The 25,484-nt window shown below is 35.3% G+C and overlaps 1 protein-coding gene across 1 annotated transcript in view; it reads left to right on the top strand.

Moving 5' to 3' along the window:
• PARN (poly(A)-specific ribonuclease) overlaps window positions 1-25,484 on the top strand; it is a 70,398-nt gene that overhangs the window by 34,019 nt on the left and 10,895 nt on the right. Inside the window, exons 20-21 of the mRNA XM_009281650.1 lie at window positions 5,588-5,662; window positions 22,265-22,454. Of these exons, the coding sequence (XP_009279925.1) occupies window positions 5,588-5,662; window positions 22,265-22,454 (265 nt within the window). The remainder of the gene's footprint in view (window positions 1-5,587; window positions 5,663-22,264; window positions 22,455-25,484) is intronic.

Genomic DNA, 25,484 nt, shown 5'->3' with positions numbered 1-25,484 from the left:
TGACTTGGTAGTCTGTGCAGGGTCTCTGGACCTATATAAAATTTACTCGGTTCCTTCTGACTTTTTGATCTGTAGTGCAGCATGATGCCAGTATAATGCTGGATAGGATTTACTATTCCCTATTGGGAAATCTAGAATGTGAGAATGTAAAAAGTTACTGAGATTCTTCTAGAGTTGCTATTAAAGGGGGTAAGAAACAATGCAATTTGGACATTGTTTCTATAGACTTTTAAAGACTCAGACATATAATTTTTCTTATTTTATCAACTCTTCCCCTTCAGTGTTGGTGTGAAACGCAAGCACAGATCACTACCACCAGGGGTCATACTTACACACCTCAAAATACTATTCAATTTTGACATTACCATTTTTCTCACTTCTCCAGATTTCAGAGCTGAATGTTTTCAGACCTGGATTTACAAACTCTTGGTATTTGGGTAGTACTTAATCTGTATTTTGTTTTAGGTCTTATTGCCATGGTGTCTCAAAACAAACTGCAAATTATTCCTTCCAAAATTCTGGGAGTACCCATGCTTTTTCAGTTGTAGCTGGACAGAGAGACAGAGAGTGGCACAATGTAAGGTTAAGTCATTTGCCAAAAGCCCCAAAAATATGACAGTAACAGACATGAATTATCCCGATTTATACACCAGTTAAACCAAAGTGTTTTTAAATCAAGCTTTTACCTGGATTAAAAATCAGTTGTTAAATTGAATAGCAACATTAACCTGAATTTATAGAAAAATTATCTTGAATTTGTTTTAGCCTAGTATGAATTGAGGCAGAGTTGTAATCTTCCGTGAAGCTTCTAATGAAAGCAGTGAAACAGCTGAAGGGGCTGCAGTGTCAGACTTGGAACTGTTTTACGTTTGCTACTCTAGAAGGAGCGTTCATGGTTCTGAAGTCTTCCAGTACTTCATGCATACCAAGTGGACACCTGTTCATGCAAGATGTTTTTATAGTCTCATGGGTGAATGTAGTTTCACTGTACAAGTACTTGCAGTACTATGCAGTCTCTTCAAACACTTTCTTTAAATTCTTAAATTTGTGTAGTTTATTTGGTCATGCTGATGTGAAATACGAAGGTATTAAAATAGTATTTGCTAGAATACAGCTTTTGTGTATTGCCTTCACTTCTACTTAAATGAATGTCTTTGATGGGCTTTAATTAAAACACGTACTATAAAGTATTATGAAAACTACTACTTAAAAATTTTCCAAGTGAGTGGAGTCAAACCTATGCATTGTATTTTGTGAGAGCATGAGAATATTAAGATGGAGGTGAACGCTGTTGTAGTTCATGGAGTCAGTGATCTTGAAGATCCATAAATTACTTTTAAAACGTAACCAGTCCTTTGTGTGTTTAAATCTTGTTCTAGTAGGCCAAACTACTATATAGGTGAGTTTTATGTGACTCTTAAATACATTTTTTGAGACTCATTTACAAGTTTCATACATTGACATCTGTTCCTGTTAACCGCTGTACTGCAAACTCACTGTTTAACTTTTCTTAATTAAAAAAAAAAAAAGTGCATTTTGAAAAATGCCCCTTTCAAAGGTGAAAAATCTAGTTTAAGGAAAACTTCTAGCACACAATATATGTATTAAGTATTCTCCTGAGCTCATGTTCATATAGACATGTGAGCTTTGAGTGTTGGTTTTTTGGTTTGTGGGGATTTTTTGGGTGTGGGAGATTTTTTGGGTGTGGGGGTTTTTTTGTTTCTTTTTGTTTTTGAAGGGGTTTTAAATGTTAATCCTATTTTTCTCTATGCATTTCTGGCCTTTCTTCCTTCTGCTCATGCCAATGTTTCCTTCAGCTGTTCTTGCTTTCTTTGTACCCTGCCTTCCTGCCAGAAAGGTGGAAGCTCTATTAACTCTTCTCAATTATTCGCCAGTAAAATGTTGTTTGTGTTTAATATATGCTTCAACCCTTGCTCAAAGACTAAAAGCTTCAACTGTTTCTGTTGTTTAATGCAGTCAGTGTCCAGAAACTGTTAGCAATTCTATCATGGTGTCAATGTGGTCAATTGTTTTTTTTACTGTAAGAAAGTAGAATATGTTAATAAACGTTTTTCGTTAAATGAAAATCCATATAGTCCTAATACCTATATTAAGTGTTTAATTGCCACTAACAGTTGTTTCAGAAACGTATGAGAACAGAGCCAAAGTAAAACAACTTTCCTGCCTTCTAGCAATCTATAACTTAAGGACTCATGAGCTAGAGGTCACACTTGCATCTTTTAGTTTAAGCCTTTCACAGCTTTCTGTAAGTCAGTCTAAAACCGTACTTTATCCCATATATATTCTTGTCATCCACAGCACTTGATGGCAGTTCCCTAACTGCAATTAAGCATTATGTGAAAAATTCTTCTGGTTTTAAAAATTCTTTATATTTTATTAGATGTCCCTTAGTTGTTTTATAATGAAATAGTGAAACCCCTCTGTACGTCTTTCATATAATTTCTGTTCTCATATCTTCCCTACAGATATGTATAGGCATCTTCCTTGGACTCAGCCTTCAAAAGAAAATTCTTATTTTACTTAGTCTCTTATATGGAAGCCTTTCCATACCTTTGGTCGTTGTGGTATAAAAACTGAAGGAAAATCTGTTTGACTGACATAATCCATCAATATAATTTTATTCTGTGGATTTTAACGTTGTTTGCATGTTTGTGTTTATATAAAGAGAATTTTCAAATTTATTTACAGAAAAAAACACATTACTTTGCACCTTCATCTCAGAAGCAACAGATCAGATTTTCATCTGCTCTTATTTGGGTGAAGACGTTTTATTTCACTTGATAATTCTTTATTTGACATTACCCTTTTTTTAGCAAGCGACATTGTTTGACAGGGCATGTAGTAGCAAATAGACAAGGGGTCACATAGGCTAACAAGGGTGTTCTTCCAAGTATTGAAGACATTTGATCTATTCTAGCAGTGTAGAGAGAGAAATCTTCTGTTTTATTTCTCTAGAGCTGGTATTACATTGCTGTATATGGTTTGTTTGGATTAGCCTTGCAGTAAGTTGGCATGCAGCTATGTTGATTGCTAAATATTGTACTTCAAGTGCAGATGCGTTTGCTTTTCAGATCTTTATTGCCCTTTCACCATACTTTTGAAATGCACAATATTTACTGAGTGCTTAGCAATATTGCTGAATGATCTAATTTATTAATCTTGTCTCTCTTAAATTCTTATTTCTTAATAATAATGAAATGTGACATAGTCTGAAAAAAGTATCTTTTAAGCATGGAGAATTGCATAAGAGCATTTGTTGCAGTTCTCTTCAGATTGCAGCTTAGTGTCCACTATTTAATGTTTGACTTGTTCTTAAAATTATATATTTAAAATGTATAAATCTGAGTATAAAGGCAGCATATGTTGGGAGGTATTGAAACCCTTAATTATCTAAAATAGCAAAGTCATTTAGGGTGCAGCAGCCTTTCTGCAGCAATGAATAAGTATCTGAAACTGAAATGATGTGCCATCAATAGGTTGGATTTTTATTTATTTATTTTTAATTGGTACTTTGTGAAAACATGGGCACTGAAGTCCATTTGAGTATTAGCTGAACTCCTTCAGGATATTTTAGTCCATCACTGATCCTCTTCAGTATTTTATGCTAAGGGCACAATTGCAAGATGTTCAGGAGAATTTTTCTTTCTGATCTTTCTTTTGGTCTGTTCAGGGTAGATACGGAATTAATTAACTATATATATAGGAAAGGGACAGAATCCGGACAGCACTTCCATGTTGAAGAATTACAGAAGAGTATGGTCTCAGATGATTGTTTAGAAAATTTTGTAATTAGTAATGCAAAAAAGGAGGACTTTATACTCAAAGAAGTTCAGAACAATAACTTGTCAATGTACTTGGAACAGTGTTAAATTGTGCAGTAATTTCTAATCCTTAAAGGGAGCTCGGTGTCAGGGTCCTACCAAATGCACTACAATTTTGAGTTGCAATCATAAATCAGCTTGGGCTTTTCCTGTGTTGTGAAAGGTTAAGTGTCCTGCCATGAGCATGTTGTCCCTACAGTAAAGACCCTTACCCATAGGCAGCAAAATCGATGTTCTTCAAAGATTTGAATTATTAGAAATTGAATTTATTTGGCCTACAAAGTTTTTAAAGAAATTCTAACGTTTGACTTCTCAGTGTAGGCTCTTCTTAATAGCAGCCTTAGCCCTTTAGTATAGGGAAATGTCAGAAACCATACTGAATTAATTATGGTTTTGGCAATGATCAAAATGATTATAACTTAAAGTCCTAAATAGCTGGCTACTCAAATGTATAGCATGCAAACTAAATCTAACTAGGCTTTTATTTTTTATAATTCGAAAATCTGTTTATTATCTGGCTGGATTTCAGAAGAGACTTCTATAACCTTGTAACCTGTAGGCTAAATTAGATTTAAATAGATTAAACATCTGAAAATAAAATGCATTTTAAGCCATTTTGCATCATTGTTTTTAACCTTGTAATGTCTGAAGGTTAAATGGTGGTGTAACATTATATATAACTTGATTTCCTAGTCTGCCTGAAAAAAATTGCACCAATTTTCAGTATCTGAATTGTACAGTAGAGCACTTAGATGAGGGATAGGAGATGCAAATGGATTTCAGACTATAATAAGACCTTGTGTCTGGAATGGGAATCCTTTCCTCCACTTTTGCTTGATCATGAGCTCTTTTTGTGCTAATGTGACACTTTAAGCCATTCACACAGAAAATAGACTAACTGTTTGATGAATGGAGGAACTTATTTCCAGTCACTGTTCCATTGTCACAGCTTCCAAATGAGGTCCCTGATTTTGTGTGTTTGTCCTCATATTTACTCAAATTAAGTTTTCATTGCACATCCAGGAAATGGTGTACAGTGTGATCCAAACAAACCAGAGTTTGAAGATTTAGAGTGTTGCAATAACAGAGTTCTTCACTTGTGTGAACAATCTTCCCTGCACCACCACCCCACCCCACCCCGCTCCGCTCTACTGGAATTTCTTATCTTGGGTGTCTGTACTAGTAAAGGAACAGTGAGTGGTAACTGGAGCTTGTCCATGCTGTGTCTTTAGGAAATGCTGCAGTTCTGAAGGATGGATAGGTTTTAAAACCCAAAGACCAGTTCTTCATTTTGGTACAGAGCTGAAATTTCCCAGAAAAAATTGCTTCAATTTTTGTTGTAGAATTATATAGAACACATGAAGGGAGGACTAAAAGAACCCTAAGATTACTTGAATTGTTACAAGATTAAAAAAAAAAAAAAAAAAAAGGGGGGCGCTACAAAAAAGCAGAACAACACTCTGGGAGTGAAAAAGGTATTAGATGTGTCTCTTTTTCCTTTTGGTCCTTACTCTAGTGGGTCTGAGGGTATACAGGATGCATACGCAGCCCTAACAGTCACTGCTTTCTGAACAGTTCCAGGCTCACGTGCAACTGTGTATGCACTATACACCTTTACAGTGGACAAAAGCCTTCTTAGGTAAAGTTACTTTTAATTGACTATTTTCTTTTATGTCTTGGCACATCGGATAAAATCTGTGACTAAGCCTAAGAAAAATAGTCATAATTTCTTTTGCCTTTTCTAGGTAACATTCAGGTTTCGTGGATTGATGATACATCAGCATTTGTATCATTGAGCCAGCCAGAACAAGTACAAATAGGTAAGTGTTTCTGAATTTACTTCAATATTAAGACTTGACTTCAACTGGCTCCTGTAAAATGCTCAGAGCCAACAGGGTCTGTGATTCTAATGGCAAAACTACTGACTTGGTTCAGATGCTACAGGAGGAACTAAACTTTTATAGCACTGGCACATGTGTTGCAGCAAAGACAAGAAGCCCAAACTGGACTTGACTGAGAGAGTTTGGTGTTTCATTCCATGACCCTCTTAAGTACCTAAACCTGTAGGTAGAGTAATGCTAGTTTCTTGACTTGATGTAGTATTTATTGAGGTTGTTTACTGTTACTTTGCACAAAGCAGAGCTATCAAAGACTTTTATGGTCTTTGCCTTCAGATATCCTTTGGACTGATATACGTGTTTGGTTTGGTTTACATTTGCAAGTAACAAGTGCAGTGGAAAGCCTTTTGGTGTATTGTAGAACACATGCAAAATAATAGTCTCCTAACAGTCTGGACTGCTAATGTGTCTACAGTTTGTGCATTAATAATATGCAATCTCTCCAGACCTTAATTTTTTAATTGTCATTTGAACTTTTGAGCTTAGCTTTGAAAAATGTTCGTGGAAGTATACGTGTTTAACTTTTTTCTTGAAAGTTGATTGGTTTTGGGTTTGGGTTTTTTATATATATTGCTACTTGGTTTGGATTTTAGTAGAGGGATTAGTTTAAAGAAAAAAAATTGTGCATGACTACATAAACACTCAGTGAACCCACATTCCTAATTCAGATAAATAGGACAGATAGTAATATTTCACTATTTACAATTGTGCAAGGTACTCTAGAAAGAACCATTTCTGGTATAAGAAGCTGACTGAAAGCATAGAGCAAAATATTATTTAGGTATTGTAAGAAAAATGGAATAAGTAACACTCTTGAGAAATCAAGAATTAATCAAGAATTAAGTAAAAAACATAGGAAGAGACCAACATATCTGAATTTACTGAAAATATTGCTTCCAGTTATGAGGAAAAACAGTCTTTTTGGGGTGCGGGTTTTTTGGGTTGTTTTTTTGTTTGGGTTTGGTTTTTTGGTTTTTGTTACTGTTTTGGGGGTTTTGTTCATTTGGGTGGTGGTTTGGTGGTGTGTTTTTGTTTTTTAAGATTTTTGGTTGATTGTAGTTAGATCCGCAAGCTCTTAGTGGTGTTTGTAGTTCTTTTGGGCATATATTTGAGAACTGACCCATAAACTTACTGCTGAGAACAATGACTGGAAATGGACCATTATACATGATGATTTGGGATTCGTTATGGGAGCGTCATCCCTGTTTACTCAAATGCTTGCATCAAATGCTGTGGAGCCAGTAAGAACAGCATACATAGCACTTTTGATTAAGTGGCTGGAATTTTGTTGCACTTAAGAGCTATCCTGCCAGAATTCCCACGATTAAGTTCTAAAAAGAAAAAAATGAATTATAAAACCACACTGAGTTCACCATCATCTATCTTATGAAGCTCAAATAAAGAAGCTTTCAGGTTCTGGATGCATAATCAGTGCATCTCTCTAATTCCTTATTAACATCCTGTGAGTGTTTATCATACTTCCTCATACATACATATCTCTGCAGAGGATTTTGAGTGCTTACCAGCAGCCTCCTTACAGCAAATGCTCCATAGCAGCAGGAGCCATTGTTTCTTCATCTATATATAGATATAAGGACCATATAACTTCTACTGAGAAGTTCCAGAGAATTATGTCAAAATAAATGTGGCCCTATTTTAGCTAGCTCTGTGACTCAGGAAGGCATTGCTAGCACTTCTTGCATGTGTCGTCTTAGTTTCTTACCTCTGAAGCATTCATGATTTGTAAACTGTATGTATTATAGTTAGTGGTGATACCAGCACACCATCAAAGGTTTGAGGGAAATGCTGTTCATGCAGCAATTACAAGATTGTAGGGAATAAGCCTTAATCTAAATTATCTTAAGTAAAAAGTTACTCTGAGCTTTGCAATCACAAATGATATGTTTGTGAAGTAGCAACTTAACATGAAGTGTCTGAGGCTTTTTATTTCAGACCTGATTAATCTTATTCAGAGTTTGGTCTCCACGTGTGAGGTATAGGCTGAGAAAAAAATTGTATAAAGGTTTGGAATTGTTCCACCTTTTTGTCTTTCCAAGAGGATTTGTCTTTGTGGTGAAATGCAACAAAGTTGTGTTTTCTGCTTTTTAGTTCAGATGCCCTGATGCACAGAATCTGTAGGTCATTGTAAGTTTATATATCTGTGCCTTTTTTCCCTCCTCTTTTCAAGCTGATTGTTTGTTTCTCTGAGTGGGACTTACAAGACCATTTGTTTTCAATAAAAAAACATGTGTTTTATGCCATTTCATAAGCTGAAAGCCTTCCTAGATGCTGCTACAGTAACTTCCCCACTGCTATCACCTCAGTTACTTACCTATTGTCTGAATGCTTGGCATACACATTCACCACCACTATTTTTTACTTTTTTTTTTTTTAATTTTTGGTACAGCAACTACGTATTGTGAAAAGGACTGAATGTCTGCAGAATATTTAAACTGAATCTTTCTGGCACTGCTCTGTGTGTGTGTCGTCTTTTATGCTTTGTCAAACAGGAGGCTTGTTCAGTGGCCTACGTACTAGGAAACAAGTTATTTGTTTGAAAGCTCAGGTGAATATAGTCTTTCATGGATTTATATGAAATCAGGTTAGTAAAATCTCATATATTGAAAGCAGTCAGCCAACCAAGCTGATAAACTATAGCAATCTCAGTTACCAAAAAGCTGTGCGATTTTTACTGTAAAATGGCTTAAACCTCTTCCCCCCCCCGTAATAAATACTTCATAAAATCAATTCTGTTATTCTATTTCCTGATCTTAAATTCTTTAATGAACTGCTTTGGCAATAAAAGTCACTATTTGTACTTGTGATTTAGTGAGCTGTGTTTAAGTGAAGAAATTAGGAAAAACTAATTATGTGGCCTGTTTTTTAACCTGTTTATATAAATATGTCTGCATCTTCTGGACTACATAAAAAGCCTTGGAGAACTGTCAAACAATATGATACAATGCAAGATGTTGCTGCAGACATACGTTTATGCTTACCTCTTAAAGATGTTTCTGGCTTTGAGCTGGTATTAATATGTGTAGTTAACAAAGCACACATGTGCAACAAAAACATTTATGGAAAATAAATGGATTGAGAACATGAAGGGTGTGTGGAAGTTGAGGTGGTCAGATTTGCATCATATGTGAGTCTAAGCACTGTAAAAATATCCAGACTTACTGCATCCTTTTAATAACGGAACTGTGTGGGGGAAAAGCTATGAAAATAGGATCAGTTTTGTAATAATCTGGATGGAATGTTAACTGATTCTAGGTCTACCAAATATTTTTTTAAAGTCAGTTCAGATCAGGGAGGTGTCTTTATTTTTCAGTTGCAGCAGCGATTCAAATACTGAATATTTGGCTGAACTAATGTAAAGTTACAGAATTGAACAGCAGATCATTTAAAGACTGATCTGCAGTCATCCCTTGGCGTACATACTCAGGATAACCAGTTGATGAATCTGGCTTGTTTCTTAAAAACCTTTCTCCAGTGCCTTTTTATTTTGTTCAGCCTTGTAGGATTTGAAACATGTGATTTGTCCATATTACTAGTTTTGTTTAACTGTATCTAAGGGTTGTATTGAAATTGTGATGGTCTTGTATCCTAAATACAGGGGTTTTTTTCCATGCTACTTTGAAAACTTTGAAAAGTTTTGCTTTTCAAGATTAATTTTTACCTGATTTAAAAAAAAAAGGGGGGGGGCAGTTGGAGGAGAGGATTTTTTTTTTCTTCGTTGTCTTTCATATTTCAGATAATTAATTAGAATTAATTTTCATGCTCATGCTTAACCTTTACATCAAACAAATGACAGATTTCTTAAAATGTGACACTTTGTATAAGCTGTTCTATGCTGTTTCTGTTGCTTTTTCCTTTCCTGGCTTCAGGTATTTTAAATAGACTAAAAACTTGTTCATCTACACCCTGGGAATCTGTTGGATTTCTCATGTTAATATGCATAGAAATCCATTTTGAACATGTAGGTAATAAAAAGTATCTGTTCATCCCCTAGTGCTCTTTAAAACAGTGTTCCTGAGTTATGTAATATCATGGATGGTAACCATTAAGACCTAGTAAAAAACCGATTGATGAAACATTGGCCCATATGCTTTTCTGTTTAAAAAGTATAAATCTGATTAGCTGAATTAAACTAATGAGTAGCTCTTCAAATTTCACATGGTAATCAGTAGTGTGCATGTGGCCAGGAAGAATGCACATTCCAATTTTTTAATTGTTAAAGTGTTACCCTGAAGGACCTATGAATCTTTGCATAGTATAAAAAGTCTTGTTCCCTCTTCCACTTATTTCCCTCTGAAAAAATAAGAAGGGGAAAGGGCAGTATTTTTATAGGCAATTTTGGAGCTGCTCCTAAGTTTCAAACTGAATATAGCATGCTTAAAAAACATAAAACAGAAACCTCGGGGAGACAAGAAGCAAATCCCTTAACCTTCTCATTTTGCTGCTTATAATAATGTCCAAGAATCTTCACTTTATTTGGTTATTCATGCGACTCACATATTGGCAGACTCTAATTTAGTATGGGTAGAAAAGGCTTGTTCTTGTATAAAATCATATTACTCTTTATAATTAGAACATAAACTTCAGCTTGAAGTGGAAGCTGCATCAAGACAAATGTTAGGTAACCGTTTCATAATCACCATGGAGTTAGGTGCCTGCTGTGTCTATATATGTAAGTTGTACCTGCATATTTAGTGGGGGAAGATTGTTCTTGAGTTCTGGTGGGCTGTGTTCTCTGTGTCAGTTATCACTGTTGAACTGCCATGTTGTCATGTTAAAGCCAATAATGAGTTTGTGAAAGTGGTGGTTTAGATGGCTCTAATGTGTCACTTTTTGCAATATGCTCTGCTGTAAACTGATTTCCAGGTTACAAGCATCTTAAAACAATAATGGACAATAAACACAGTCTATTTTCTGTTGAGGTTTGCTGTTCAAGGCAGATAATTAATAAGAATTTGTTAAATGGTTGATACTCCTTTAGTTGGACATCTGGGAGACAGAACTTACTGGTGCCAAATTGTAGTTCATGTGGTCTCAGCATTTCTGTCAAACATGGAGCATGTGCTTTTTAAGTGTGTGACAAAAGATAAAGCAGTGTGCACTCTTATAGTTGATAAATACAAGAAACATCAGAACGGACTTTTGGTGTACAACTGCTGGCTCTTATGACTTTCAGCTTGCTAGATAAGCTTGCTTTTGGATGCTGTTCAGCTTTGTATATTTATAAAGTTGGCTTTTCATCTGGAAGAGTTAGTATGAAATAAGTACTATTTCAATGCTTCTTGACTTACAGGGGTCTAGATTTCATACAAATAGTCTGGAAATGGTGGGGAAGATGGGAGAGACTTCAGCTTGTCTTAACTTTAGAGTAAACCCAGTATTTTATTTTGATTAATAATTTGACGTAACCTGAAGTATTTCAGTGTTTCAACCATTTCAGTATCTCAACCATTCTGGGCAGTTAACTAGTTTGTGAGCCTTCAATTAATGCTTTGTATCAATGATAAGCTCTCGTTATTCATGGTTTCCTTGAATTTTGTTGCCAGCCAACTTTCAGTGACTATCTAGCTCGCTGGTCTAAAAAGAACCTAGATGCCGTCTTAAAGGAAGGTTTCTTTAGATGTCTTTGCACTTGTGGAGTCTTTATAGGCCATCTAAAATGTACTCTTAAATATTGCTGTTACTTGAGGGTGAGTTAATTTCTGAAACATGGGAAAAGCCTTATGTTAGATTTTTAAAGTGCTTGAAAGTAAAATTGGGTTTCTGTTCTGAGACATTTGACATAGTTATATGTTAATGGAAATAATGGACAAGTTTATCAGTGGTACTTCAAAAATATACCTGGTTTATTTTCCCTTAGCAGCTAACACTTGCTTTTAATTCTCTTTACTTAAGGCTTAGGTGTAGGCTAACACTTGCTTTTAATTCTCTTTACTTAAGGCTTAGGTGTAGTTTAATAACGTCTATGCTCTGATTATGAGCAACTTCTACAATATTTTAAGACCACTGAACTTAGAGTAATTTTAACTTGAGAATCTTCCTGAGAATTTTTTTCTTGCTGTTTTAAAATGCAATAAATACACTTAACCTGAAATTTTAAATACATGTGAAAAGCAACTGCTTGTCATAAATAGCAAGCATTGAAATAATGTTAAGTTGTTCCATGTGTTAGTGCCCTGATACATGAGCTCATATAGAATTTACTGTGTGCAAGATATCTTCTTCCTCTAGGCATTGAGTAGATCAATGTATTTAGACAGCAGGGGAGCAATGGACTAAAGCAGGTGCAGCAGCTGAAATTGTGATGGCCTTTCAATGATTCTTGTTTAAATCATTAATCTTTCTGAACTTGTGAGTTTCTCAGACAGGGCTGGACTTTATGGTTCATTAGTGTTTTATAAGGTTTACTACAGAACCTTCTGCTTAGCATGAATGCTTACCACCATGATTTAAAAATATACATGTGTATTTTGAGATTGTGTGCATATCAGTTTCTTCTCACTGCATTTGGGGAAACGGCAGGTAGTATCTGCTGTATTACCCAGATTCTTTGAAAAATTATATTTTCACATGACTGTTCTCACCAATAAGATAATGTGAAATTCATGTCAGATATATACTTCAGGCAGGAAACTTCCTTAACGTAGACCAAGGAAGCCGGATTCATGCTGCAGTATGTCTGATCTCAGCCATTACTGTTGTTTTACTTTTTATTCAAATTATGTGCAGTCTCAAACCGTTTCTCTAGCTTTTTGTGATTTCTCCTCTCCTGCCCCCCATCAAATTTTGGATTCTTAAGATCCACAAGGTTTTTGACATTTTAGGAAAGCTTGGTTTAAATTTTGCATCAGTGGCTTGGTATTTCTCATGTTAAATTTGAGTGACTTGAATTCTTGTGCTGCATCAAAATGGCATTTAAGATGAGAAACTAATAGTTGTAGTAATTATATTAAAATCACCTTGCCTTGTAGATGTATGCTTTTACATTATTTTCGTGCAAGTTGGATTTTTTAAAAACATACGTTACCTTGAAACTGCCTATAGTTTTTCAAAAGATCATAATGATTTGTTATATGTGCCTGTATGCTATGTAAGGACTTGAATGAAATGGTTTCACTAGGAAGACCTGAGCAGTTAGTCTGTAGGTTTTGCACTCCTCATGGGTAATAAGGGTTATCAAAATGGAAAAGTTAAAGATTTAGCTTTATTTGGGGTGCCTTTTTAATGGGGACAGTACCAACACACTTGTTTGATGCAGTAGTGAATATGTTAATTCTGGCAATGGGGTGCAATCATTCCTGTAGCAAACTGTATCTGATGGGTGAACTCATTATCTGGATAGTTCTTTTTGAAGCACCCGACATGTGGAGCATTAATAGGCGCTTCAATTGAAAATGTCGGTGTTAATCTTGAACAGTCTTCTGGACAGCACTGCCACGAGGATGTCTTCAAGCTCAGTTCACTAGTTTTTGTTCTGAAGTTCTTAACCAGTGTCAGAAATGTCATCAGATTTTGCAGGAGTGTGTTTCCTGCAAGTGCTCAGCCTTAGCTGAAATGTTTAATTTGTTGGTATTAAAATACAGCTAATGGTTTGTGCCAGTCTTAATCCTTCATTGTTACATAAAGGGGATGACTCTTTCCCTACTCCAACAGTGAGCTCTCACTGCTTTTCTTTTGCTGGTTCTGTGTCCAGAAAAAATAATAAATGAAAATTCCTGCTGATTCAGTGACGTGAACTTGGCTCATCAGCAGGTCAATAAACACCAGAAGCACTGTAAAGGAGGGCATGGGACCAGGTGGCTTGGAGCAGGGGCTAAGGAGCAAGGAATGGGATTCTCCCATTTGGTAACAAGCTGTTAGATGAAATCAGCTGTCTAGCCAGACCGTGGGTTCTGGTTTTTTCCAAAAAGTCTTTCAGATCTGACCTCTCTGTGCTTTGAGTAATAAAAGACATTGAGACCTATCGGACTAGAAAGGAAGTGTTCTGTACATTTTACACTTTTAATTTGTAGATCAACATATCTGAACACTTCACTAGTACTCCTGGAAATTAAAATTCTCCAGTGTTGACTTAAAAGCACTTCTGGACTGGTAAATGCAGGGAATGAGATGTGGTGAATTTCTACTTGTGTTGTTCAGGAATCTTGATTATAACAAGAAAATGAATTGCTGGTTGATATATTCTAGTCATGATTTTACAGTGGAACCTGTGGTAGAAATCTAATATAGATAGCTATTTTACAACTTTCCAGCATTAGTGATGCAAAATTAAGAGGACCAATTATAGACTTGCCTTCAGGTACCTGCAGCCATATTTTTTCTCATCAGTTAAAAAAACAAAACAAAAAAAACCCTGTGCCCTGTTAGTTTGAATATAGTAGTTTGTTTCTTACTATAATGTTGGAAGTCTTTTGACTACCCTTTAATTTGATTTGGATTTTTTGAAATGGGTTAATACATTTCACAGCTTTTGTTTCAATTACTAAGGTATTTAAACAGGGTGCAAAGGTTAAGTAGCTTGAATTCTTTCTGTAATTAAAAAACTGCATTTTTAAGTTAAAATCCTTTGTAAATCTGCATACATGTGCATACTATGAAATGTCTCAGTGAACTATACTATCATCTGTGTTCTTTGTCGAGAGAAATTTTTTGAGTTTAAAACATTGTCTAAGGATCCCTCCTCGTTTTCTGCCATGCTTTGTACTTGGCATTTTTTCTTCTGTAAAACCATTTTCCTTCAGATCACCTATTCATTTTCCCATTTTCTCCAAAATGGAGAGTCAAAGGCTTATTTTGGTTTGCTCTCTGACTAACTTGCCATCCTCCTTTGCAAGGTGAACAGCTTCTTTGTCACCACATTGATCCTGCTCCCTGCTCTGGATTCAAATGTCAAAAGAGATGACAATCTTTGTAAAACAGTCTTTTTTAAAAAGTCTATTTTAGAATCCGTATAGGCACTTTCTGCTATCTTAGGCTAATACAAGAGAGGAAAACAGAAAGAGATAGTCAGCACCATGTACAAATTGACGTTTTCAGTTTTGATACAGCCTGCAGATAGTTGCTCTTATCAAATATAATTCAGAGACTATGGATCTTTCAAATTGTTAAATTACTTTTCTCCATCATAGTCTAGTACACAGATTCCTTGGAGCAAGGAAATACATCTTCACCAACCTTAATTTGTGTTTCTGTGCAGTCAGTATGCAGCTTGTGAAATTAGGTACAGAGTTAACTAACAAAGTTCATATATTTTATAACTTGGAAAAACGTTGTCCTAGCATAGCGATTTGTCCTTGAACATTTTGTATTTAATTCTGTACCTATGTCTTGGAACAAAAGTGTTTTTTACAAAGTTAATATTTTCTTCATGGGCGCCAAGGAATAACGTAGTATTTTACCTCAGTTGTTTTGTTTTGGGTTTTTTTTCCTAAACAAAAATTTTTAGACATCTAAATTTCTAAGCATGTAAAAATGATCAGTCAAGTATTGTTTGTTTTATTTTAGTAACTGCAATGCAGATGATTTCAAAGAGTTATATTTTCTTAGAGTAGTTTGAACAGGCAATCTGTGTTGGTGAAATTGATAAAAGCTTAAGTTCTCTAACAAAATGCTGAGACTTGGCACTTTTTAAATACAGTACCTTCCAGCCTGTTTAATGTTTGGGCAACTGAGGAGGAGCAATGCACATACAGAAGTTTGATAAATTCCCTTGGGAAAGGGGGGGAAACAGGCATGTTAAATAATTGAAAACTTATTGAAGCACACATATTTTCTGATTGAATGCTACAACTGGTACTAAGACACTTGAGACTTTCTAATAGTTATATTGAGGCTGCTTTCCTTATCACTGAATAAAAAACAGAATAAATCATTCTGCTGATCTCTGAGACAGTCAACTGTAGTTATATTTCTGGAAGTATGTTGACTAAGTAAATATTTTTTAACTTCTTCAGGGCTTTTGAATTTTTCTAAGTGATGCTGGGATGCAAAATTACACTGCATTATAGGTTTCAAACAATTAGGCTCTGACTTCCACATGGTTAAATGTTTTTTATCAATAAAAGAAATTGTAAGTGAATTTTAATTATCTCCTGACCTCAGAGCAAAACAAGACTTTCCCTTCATGATGCTTCAGTGCAGGATGATCCTAGAGGATCTTTCATGAGATCTTGATACCTTGTTTTATTTAATGCTCTACTTTTTTTTTTAAATAAACTGTTTGCAGTAAGGGTTTTTCTTCTCTTTAACCTTCCTTGAGGACAAGGATCTTGAGAAGCACACTGATGAGGTGTCACTTCATTCAGCAGTGCTGGGCAAGTCTGCTGTAGTTACCTTGGCATGTGTAAAAGGGTTTCGATGCAGCAGCACAGCTATTACGGAGAATGGAAAGCAGGCAGTCAGGCTTTCTGTAGCTGAATTAGCAGTTATTTTTGACTCTCTTCAGTCACAATTGAAATATTCGTTTGACACTATTAGAAGTAGACCTGTGCAGGATCCTTCTGTTGAAAGTGGAAAAAACTATTTTCAGGATAAGGTTTCATCTCAATAAAAGCTTTAGCAAAGGGTATGCTGATTACATCCAAATCAACAAAATAGCTGCTTTGCTAGTGTGGATTGATGACCAAGGCTTTAAAGAATCCTGTCTGTCATATATAGGTGTCTTATGCTGGTAAATTAATGAGGCCTTACATCAGTTTTGACAGTAAGTGTGTTAGATGGGTTTACTCTTCTAAAACTCCACTGTGCTCTTCAGCTGATTGGTGATGAGTTGATGTGAGCATTCCAGATGAAAAGAATTAAAAAAACCCCAAACCCACACACAAAAAACCCCACCCCCACCCCACAACCAAAATGTCAACACTTTAAAAGCAGGATTTAAGGAAACATTCAGTTTTTTCCTGTTGAAAAACAAGTGAATTTGAATCCTTCTGACCTGCTAACTGTCAAAAGTAACACAGTTTAGCTAACTTTTTTTGTAACCAGACTTGAGAAAATGGTCTAATCCACTACATTTACTTGTTTTTTGAAATTATTCTTTTGTCAGGGCTAAGAGTAACATACCACATAGGGCAGTTATTCCCAGGATCACTTCTTTCCTGCTAAAGAAACATACTTGTTTTGTAGTCTTCTAGATTCTTCTACATGCCTGTGAAATTTTGAAAATCACTGAATAATACAATAAAGTAGCCAGCTAGTTTAGAACTTCATTCTCTGTATGTACTGGGAAAGAAGAGAGCACAAAGACTGGGAGATTGAATCTGCGCTATATTTCTGTATTTGAATGAGTGCCATTCATAATTAACTGTGGGGTACTACATGGACTTACTCCAAGTGAAGAAACATTAAGAAAGGAAACTAAATACAGTAATTTATTGGTAGGAGTCAGTATAGCCTGCCTCCTTCCTAATTGTAAAGATTGCTCATAGTTATAAGAACTGTTAATTTACTCTGGTGGGAGAGGGAAAGTTGTCCTGGTGCTGTCCTTGTTCTTTACAGTGTTCTTTATTTTGGCTTTCAAAGCAGACTATTTTAAGAAAAAAATTAATGGTAATGGAGTAATTTTTATCATACGTCTTTGCTTGCTTGTTTGGGGTGTGCTGGTCCTTTTGGAGGTGGACCAAGGTTTCATTTCACCAAGGTTTTTTGTGGTACCGCATAGACCAGCGCATGGTTCCAGCCCCATTGCCAGGTCTGCTTCCTTGTTTTAGGCAAGGGATGGCCAAGGAACTAGTGAATGGGGGTGAGGTTGGGAACTAATTAGTTTACGTGTTCAGATGAGGGAGCAAAGAGGCTGTGATTGGGCCAGGTTTGAAAATAAACTGGTTTGACACTAAAGAAGAACGCATTTGACAAGGACTACCCTGCATGAAAAAAAACTGGGATAAAGAACCAGAAATGGATAATAGGATGTAGCTTGGTTAAGTTGGGAAAAACTGGTGCCTAATGGTAGTGGAGAGAAACAATTTAAAAAAGGAGGTAGGAGTACTGCCTTGCCAGAGAAAATAGGAAACAGTGAGTTTAATATTAAAGGATGTTTAGGGTTATGATAGATTGCAAGACCATGAGCTTTACTTTGAAACACTGGACAATGCCATGATGAAAAAAGTGCACATGCAAACTTCTGATTTTTTTAAATGGAGCATGAATAGCCCTAGAAGTCAGTAAATAAGGCTGTCGAACCATACAGTGAGTAATGAGAATAAAACAAAATACTGAATTAGCTACTCACTAATTGAACACTGTCAATCCGACTGAGGCAGCAGTCTCATGTTTTAAGTAGTACATGGTCAGATAAGACTAACAGAGCATCTATACAGAGGTCACTTTAAGTCTTCACAGATGAATTTTTACTTTAGTATTTCATGAACTTGAGTGTTTAGTATTGCAGCCTTAATCTGTGTAGTTCTGTGTATTTATTTTATTTCTATATTGTGGGGGTTTTACCTACACAGTTCTTAAGAGACTTAATATCGTCAGTGGCCATCTGTCACAATTTTGCTCTGCATAAGATACATAAAAAATACTCTTCGTGAAAGAGTATTTTTGTACACATTCCTCTTGGATTGCTCAACGTCAGTCAACCTGTTTAATAGCTTGCCTAATAACTAGGGAAGATGCCATCCTCTAGAAATGTTTTTCCTAAAATAATGTGCAATTACTATTATTCTACTATAAGACAGAAACTTAACTTTACAGCTGCAACTAGTGTAATGAAATGCAGCCATGTGGTGTTGGTTACTAGGTCAGGTTTCTCACAGAAAGATTTGTCTTTTCTCTGTGATTTAAATAAATAAGTAAATAAACCCCCTAAGTTCTCTTTAGTTTGTTAGAATTCACAAAGCATTCTAGCAATGCATTTCTTCTATTGGCAATGCAGAGCGATGTAACTGTATTTGTTTTGTTTGGCAATATGGACAGCATTCATCAAAAAAACATCAGAGAAAACATATTTTGAACTTTTACAGGGAGCTGCTCTTCAGTTCAAGACCATGCAAGATTGATTTATCTGTGTGGCTCCATAGAATTCTCCATATGCCTTCATTTCAGTTGTTCAATGCATGAAGCAATATATTCAGCGTATAATTTTTTTAATATTAAATATATATACATGTATATGTATATATCTGTGTATGTGTAATATGAATGGGTTGCTATAAAATACAGGCCTTATTTCAGGAAAGCAGAGTTGTCTTTGTTCAAAAATATTGCCTCTTACACAGATTTATTTTAAAATTATCTTTAGGCTGCATAAGGATGATTTTTTTTTGAACTAATTAGTTTACGTGTTCAGATGAGGGAGCAAAGAGGCTGTGATTGGGCCAGGTTTGAAAATAAACTGGTTTGACACTAAAGAAGAACGCATTTGACAAGGACTACCCTGCATGAAAAAAAACTGGGATAAAGAACCAGAAATGGATAATAGGATGTAGCTTGGTTAAGTTGGGAAAAACTGGTGCCTAATGGTAGTGGAGAGAAACAATTTAAAAAAGGAGGTAGGAGTACTGCCTTGCCAGAGAAAATAGGAAACAATGAGTTTAATATTGAAGGATGTTTAGGGTTATGATAGATTGCAAGACCATGAGCTTTACTTTGAAACACTGGACAATGCCATGATGAAAAAAGTGCACATGCAAACTTCTGATTTTTTTAAATGGAGCATGAATAGCCCTAGAAGTCAGTAAATAAGGCTGTCGAACCATACAGTGAGTAATGAGAATAAAACAAAATACTGAATTAGCTACTCACTAATTGAACACTGTCAATCCGACTGAGGCAGCAGTCTCATGTTTTAAGTAGTACATGGTCAGATAAGACTAACAGAGCATCTATACAGAGGTCACTTTAAGTCTTCACAGATGAATTTTTACTTTAGTATTTCATGAACTTGAGTGTTTAGTATTGCAGCCTTAATCTGTGTAGTTCTGTGTATTTATTTTATTTCTATATTGTGGGGGTTTTACCTACACAGTTCTTAAGAGACTTAATATCGTCAGTGGCCATCTGTCACAATTTTGCTCTGCATAAGATACATAAAAAATACTCTTCGTGAAAGAGTATTTTTGTACACATTCCTCTTGGATTGCTCAACGTCAGTCAACCTGTTTAATAGCTTGCCTAATAACTAGGGAAGATGCCATCCTCTAGAAATGTTTTTCCTAAAATAATGTGCAATTACTATTATTCTACTATAAGACAGAAACTTAACTTTACAGCTGCAACTAGTGTAATGAAATGCAGCCATGTGGTGTTGGTTACTAGGTCAGGTTTCTCACAGAAAGATTTGTCTTTTCTCTGTGATTTAAATAAATAAGTAAATAAACCCCCTAAGTTCTCTTTAGTTTGTTAGAATTCACAAAGCATTCTAGCAATGCATTTCTTCTATTGGCAATGCAGAGCGATGTAACTGTATTTGTTTTGTTTGGCAATATGGACAGCATTCATCAAAAAAACATCAGAGAAAACATATTTTGAACTTTTACAGGGAGCTGCTCTTCAGTTCAAGACCATGCAAGATTGATTTATCTGTGTGGCTCCATAGAATTCTCCATATGCCTTCATTTCAGTTGTTCAATGCATGAAGCAATATATTCAGCGTATAATTTTTTTAATATTAAATATATATACATGTATATGTATATATCTGTGTATGTGTAATATGAATGGGTTGCTATAAAATACAGGCCTTATTTCAGGAAAGCAGAGTTGTCTTTGTTCAAAAATATTGCCTCTTACTTTATTTTATTTTAAAATTATCTTTAGGCTGCATAAGGATGATTTTTTTTTTTTTTTTTCTTCCTTAAATACGGCCGGGTTTTTAAATACAGGCCGGGTTTGTCAGGGAATTAAATGCAAAAGCCATAACTTTGGCTCTTAGTTTATAGCAAAACAAATAATGTGAAATGGTTATTGTGTTTTAACAAATTACTATTTATCAGATGATCCATGGTAACTATGTGCTTGATTTTAGCAAGTAAAAACATGCTTGAGTTTAACTAAACAAATTTTACCCTGAGGAATGTTGGCTGGCATGCAGTAACTCCAGTGAGCATTATTAATTCATTCATGATGCCTGCACCATAACTTCATGGGCAATAAATATACTCCTAATTCTTACAAACAGATCCTATAACTTCACAGTTCAAAACAAATATAAGGGGTGTGAAAGGAGGTATGCATAACATCTTTGGTTAGTGCAACAATCTCATGAGGCTATTAATCATAATTGCTGGTATCTATTCTTGGGATTAAAATTAAATGTACAAAGCTGTTGCCCAGTTTTATGTATGTTTGAAAGACTGCAGCAGCAGCAGCAGCATCTATATGCTGTGACTGGTACTATAGGTAATTCATTCCACAGTAGCATAGCCAATATGCAGAATAGATGATCTATTCTGAAAGAGGGGAAAAAAAACAAATCCTCCCATCTTCCTCACCTTTTCTGAATTGTGATGTTGGAGCTTGTTATTTCTCGTGCTTGGGCTAGAGTTAATACAGAATATCTGTATTCAAGATGACAACACTTCAACTAGAATCAGAAAGTTGTAAAGACATCTGAAATTTCTACAAAAAGATTGGAAGTACATAATAAAATGAGGATTTTGTCTCCACTACAATTATGGTATTTTAAAACGTGCAGCCCAAGTATATGAAAAACAATCTGGGTTGGTTTTTTTTTTTTATATTTAAACTGGTTTACTGGTTGGTTTACAATACTTTCTTTCAGTGAGTTAGGCTGAAAACAGCAGAGGACACCAGTTGACAGTCAGTTTAATTTGCTGATTCATCTGTTACAGTGATGGCTTCAGGCCAGAGCTTGGCTTGCAGACTAAAGGCTGAGAGCTGTGAAGATGCTGGGATTTGAAGGAATGTTGGTAAATTGTTGCTGAGTGAAGGCAATGAAAGTTTTTTCTTTATTTTTGAAGTGATTCTAATTTTGCACTGACAGAAATCCTTCTACCTTGAACTTCCAGTCTTTTTTAGTTAAATGGAGACCAAACATTAGAAAGATACAAGGATGGAACAGCTGGATATTAGTTAAGTACTGCTTCCACAGATATCTTGTGCAACCAAAATGCAGCTCAAATAAGCTTATGTTTCACAGCAATCAAACAGAGTTTTGGCAGAGGCCTTGCAAATGTCGTCTTTTCCTGGCAGGCTTGCAAAATAAACCTAAAATAAACCTGCTGGGTTAAGTAATGAGACTAAAAGGGAAAAAATCCAGGAAATCTTTGCTTGCCAACAAGCAATCTGGAAGAGGGTTACGACTGAAGAATTGCTGGTTTCTAATTTAAAAGAAAAGTCTTAAGTAGATTTAACCCTTTTTGTATGAAGTCTGACTCTGAGAAGAATTTTGAATATCTAACCAGTCACTAACAATGGAACTAGAAGTCGTTTATATGAACAGAACAAATAGCTCACTGCCTTCTGCTTTTCAAAATAAGTTATTTCAGGAGAGGGCATGCTGTAATTTAACAGTGTTTTGTATATCACTCTTGTTCCCCATAGCTGTAAACACCAGCAGGTATGCTGAAAGTTATAGGATCCAGACATATGCAGAATATGTTGAGAAAAAACATGAAGAAAAACAGGCAAAGAGAAAATGTACAGAAGATAGTTGGAAGGAGATGGAGAGAAAGCGGTTAAAAACTCAATGCACACCTTACGTTTCCCAGAGTCGATACTACTGTGTTAACAGGTGAGACTTTTCCTGCATTGCCAACTCTTGTATTTTTATTGCATTTTTATTAGCAGTCTAGCAATTTTCAGGTAGTTCTTAACCAATAGGTGACTTTTCTTTCTGTATGTATTTCTTTGCATATAAATCAGTAGTGGTACATCAGCTGCCACAAGATCATAGGTAAAGGAGCAGAGGGAATTTGGTCACAAACGTGACCAGACAAATTTTTAAAATATTGGGATCTTGAGGGAAGGTCAAATCACAGCTTCTGAGCTTGATGTAGCAGCACCATTTCTTATAACCAAATAAAAGAATTATTTTCTTTATTCATTTGACACCTCTGAATGGCTTGTGTCATCTGGAAACTTAGCTGTCATCTTATACCCTTGTAAAGGCCATTTTGGTTTTTGGATGACTTTCCATGGTGATAATGCTGCCAGAGAGAAGGGTATAAATTACCATCTTGAGCGGTCCTGATGAAGTCGTCCTTATGCTTCAGAAACAGAAAGGCAAATGATGATTCTCGCGTGGCTTTAAGTTTTTGGAGTAAAACTTGAAGAGGGTTTTAGTTCATTATTTAAGGATAAAATTAAGTCAGGAGATGCCGGTTTTGGTGCTGGTACAGTATGTTGCTGTATGTATTTCTTGTTCCATTTTTACCCTCTCATATTAATGACAGGTTTTGGATATGATAGTAACAGAGGCTTCTTTCTCAGTCATCTGTGTAGCTGTGAATGGGAAGGGTCTTTTAGTGTTAGGGAAATTATATAATTAACCTATCAAGTTATTGCCATTCTTTCCCTCCCCCCCCATGCTATCAATTCTATATAAAAATAAATTTCAGTGGAGTGCATAAGTTACACGTAAGGTGGTGTTCTGGTTTTTTGTTTGTTTGTTTAGTTGGGGTTCCCCCTCGCCACCCCTCACTGTCTAACCCCCACCGGTTAGACAGACCAAATGAGATGGTCATAAAACCAACACTGAGGTCTTTCTGCTTTACCTTTCTTGGGAATGCTATGATAAGGTCTAGTTCTCATCATATCTTCCCGTAAATGTTTCTGTCATGTAACAAATATACTAAACTTGTTCTGTTCTTCTCACTTACATGCGCTTATGATTTGTCTACTTTGCAAAATTAAATGCAGGTGTGTATTTTGGCTAGCTGTCTAATTTTCATGGCTTTTGTCATGGTGGGAATTCTGAATGTGTTAAAGACATGTTTGAGCCCTAAAAACCATATGGAGGAACCTGGTGATAAAATCTGTATCAAATGAAGTTAGTTTAATTGAACTATTGTACTTAGGAAAACTTGGGAGTGCATGCTGTGAAGACATGAGGAGCTCTAAAGATTGTCCTGACACTAGTTTACATGTTGCTAAGGTTTAGGTCTATAATTAAGTCTGTATTAAATAGTCTGAAAATACTTATCACTTCTTGAGTCTACTGCAAAGAAATACTAAGTCCTAGTTTTATTTCTACTGGAAGTATCTGTCCTCAATGAATGTTGTTTTCTGGCTATCTCACAGATTCTAGACGGATGGTAAGAGTGGCAGCTTATGGTTGAACCATAGACAACTTACTCTTTTAACATACACTTTGGAAAACAGTAATTGTGGAAAGCTGATTTGTTGTTATCTCGCAAAGAAGTTTGAGGAGTACCGCAAATGTATTATTTGGAAAACTGCTGAATAAAATTTTCAGTGAATTCTTTCCTTAAAATTATGATACACCACAATGAGTTGTATGCCTAAGCACTTAATCTCCTTGAGAATTTTTAATCTATTTTTTCTAGTGTTGTAAAATTCCACAAGAAGCAGCCTTGTTTTTAGATGATCAACACTTTGATAGCCTTGGATATCAGCTTTTATTTTGGTGATAGAACTTCTTTTATAATTGAAGTTACATGAATTATTGTTCTCTCGTTACTCCATTAATAAAGTGATTTGGTTCTGTCCCAAATTCCCTTTCATGCAGGTCTTTTGACATAGAATCATAGAATCATTGAGGTTGGAAAAGACCTCTAAGATCATCAAGTCCAACCGTCAACCCAACACCACCATGCCCACTAAACCATGTCCCTAAGTGCCTCATCTACACGTACATGTTTTTCTTAATTTTATTTTTATTTGTTACCAGTTAGATTGTGTTCTCCTGTCAACTAATCTTTTGTAAATGTTTCCTCTTAAGTGTAATCTGGTTAGGTATAACATGGAACTGCAAACCTTGTGGTCTTTCAGTTCACTCAGGATGAACATTTTCCTTTTGTTTCCAGACAGAGATATATCAAAAATATTTATTTATATTTTTATATATAAAAATGGTTATGTATAAATAAAATATAATAAATATAACATAATATAAATATTTATATGACACAATCAGGACAAATATATGTGTGCATGCATATGTGTGTATATTTGTCCAGATTAATTTGAATCATATATAGTTGAACACTCAATACTGTGATGTATCTAGCAGCTGATCTCTTATAATAGCTTCATGTTACTACATCCTTTATTTATTTATTATTTAATAAGCTTACTGCTTCAATTTCTGCCAGGGAGCACAGCTGCAGAATAGCTGTTCCTCTCCATGATGACAATATATCCTGGCTACTTTTTCATTCAGTAGTGAAGTTGTTGGGTATTTCTTGGAAGGAACTTTTGTCTTAAATTGACAGATTGATAAGTATGTAACAAAGGTTCTTTAATTCCTGTCTTACTAAAAAAAAAATATAGTCCCATATTACAGAGGAACTACTCTTCAGAAAATATAGTGTAATAGTATTAATAGCAGTCACAAGGTAAAATCACTTATAATTAACGTATACCCCTTGCATATAACTTATGACTACTGTTAGATATCAAAATTTATTTTAATGGAAATATGCCTGTTTATTAATGTCAGATGGAGAAGTAGAGGAAAAACTGATGCATTTGACAAAACTTCGAGTAGTTAATAAGATCCCCTTCTCTAAAGCTGTTCACTATTCAGAATATACTTTTGAAATAGATGGATCAACGGCCTCTTGTGTTTTATACAGTAACA

Source organism: Aptenodytes forsteri, unplaced genomic scaffold (genome assembly GCF_000699145.1).
Source record: "Aptenodytes forsteri isolate BGI_AS27 unplaced genomic scaffold, ASM69914v1 Scaffold84, whole genome shotgun sequence".
Taxonomy (NCBI): domain Eukaryota; kingdom Metazoa; phylum Chordata; class Aves; order Sphenisciformes; family Spheniscidae; genus Aptenodytes; species Aptenodytes forsteri.
Note: the sequence above shows the minus strand (reverse complement) of the source record. Positions and strands in the feature narration are given on the sequence as shown.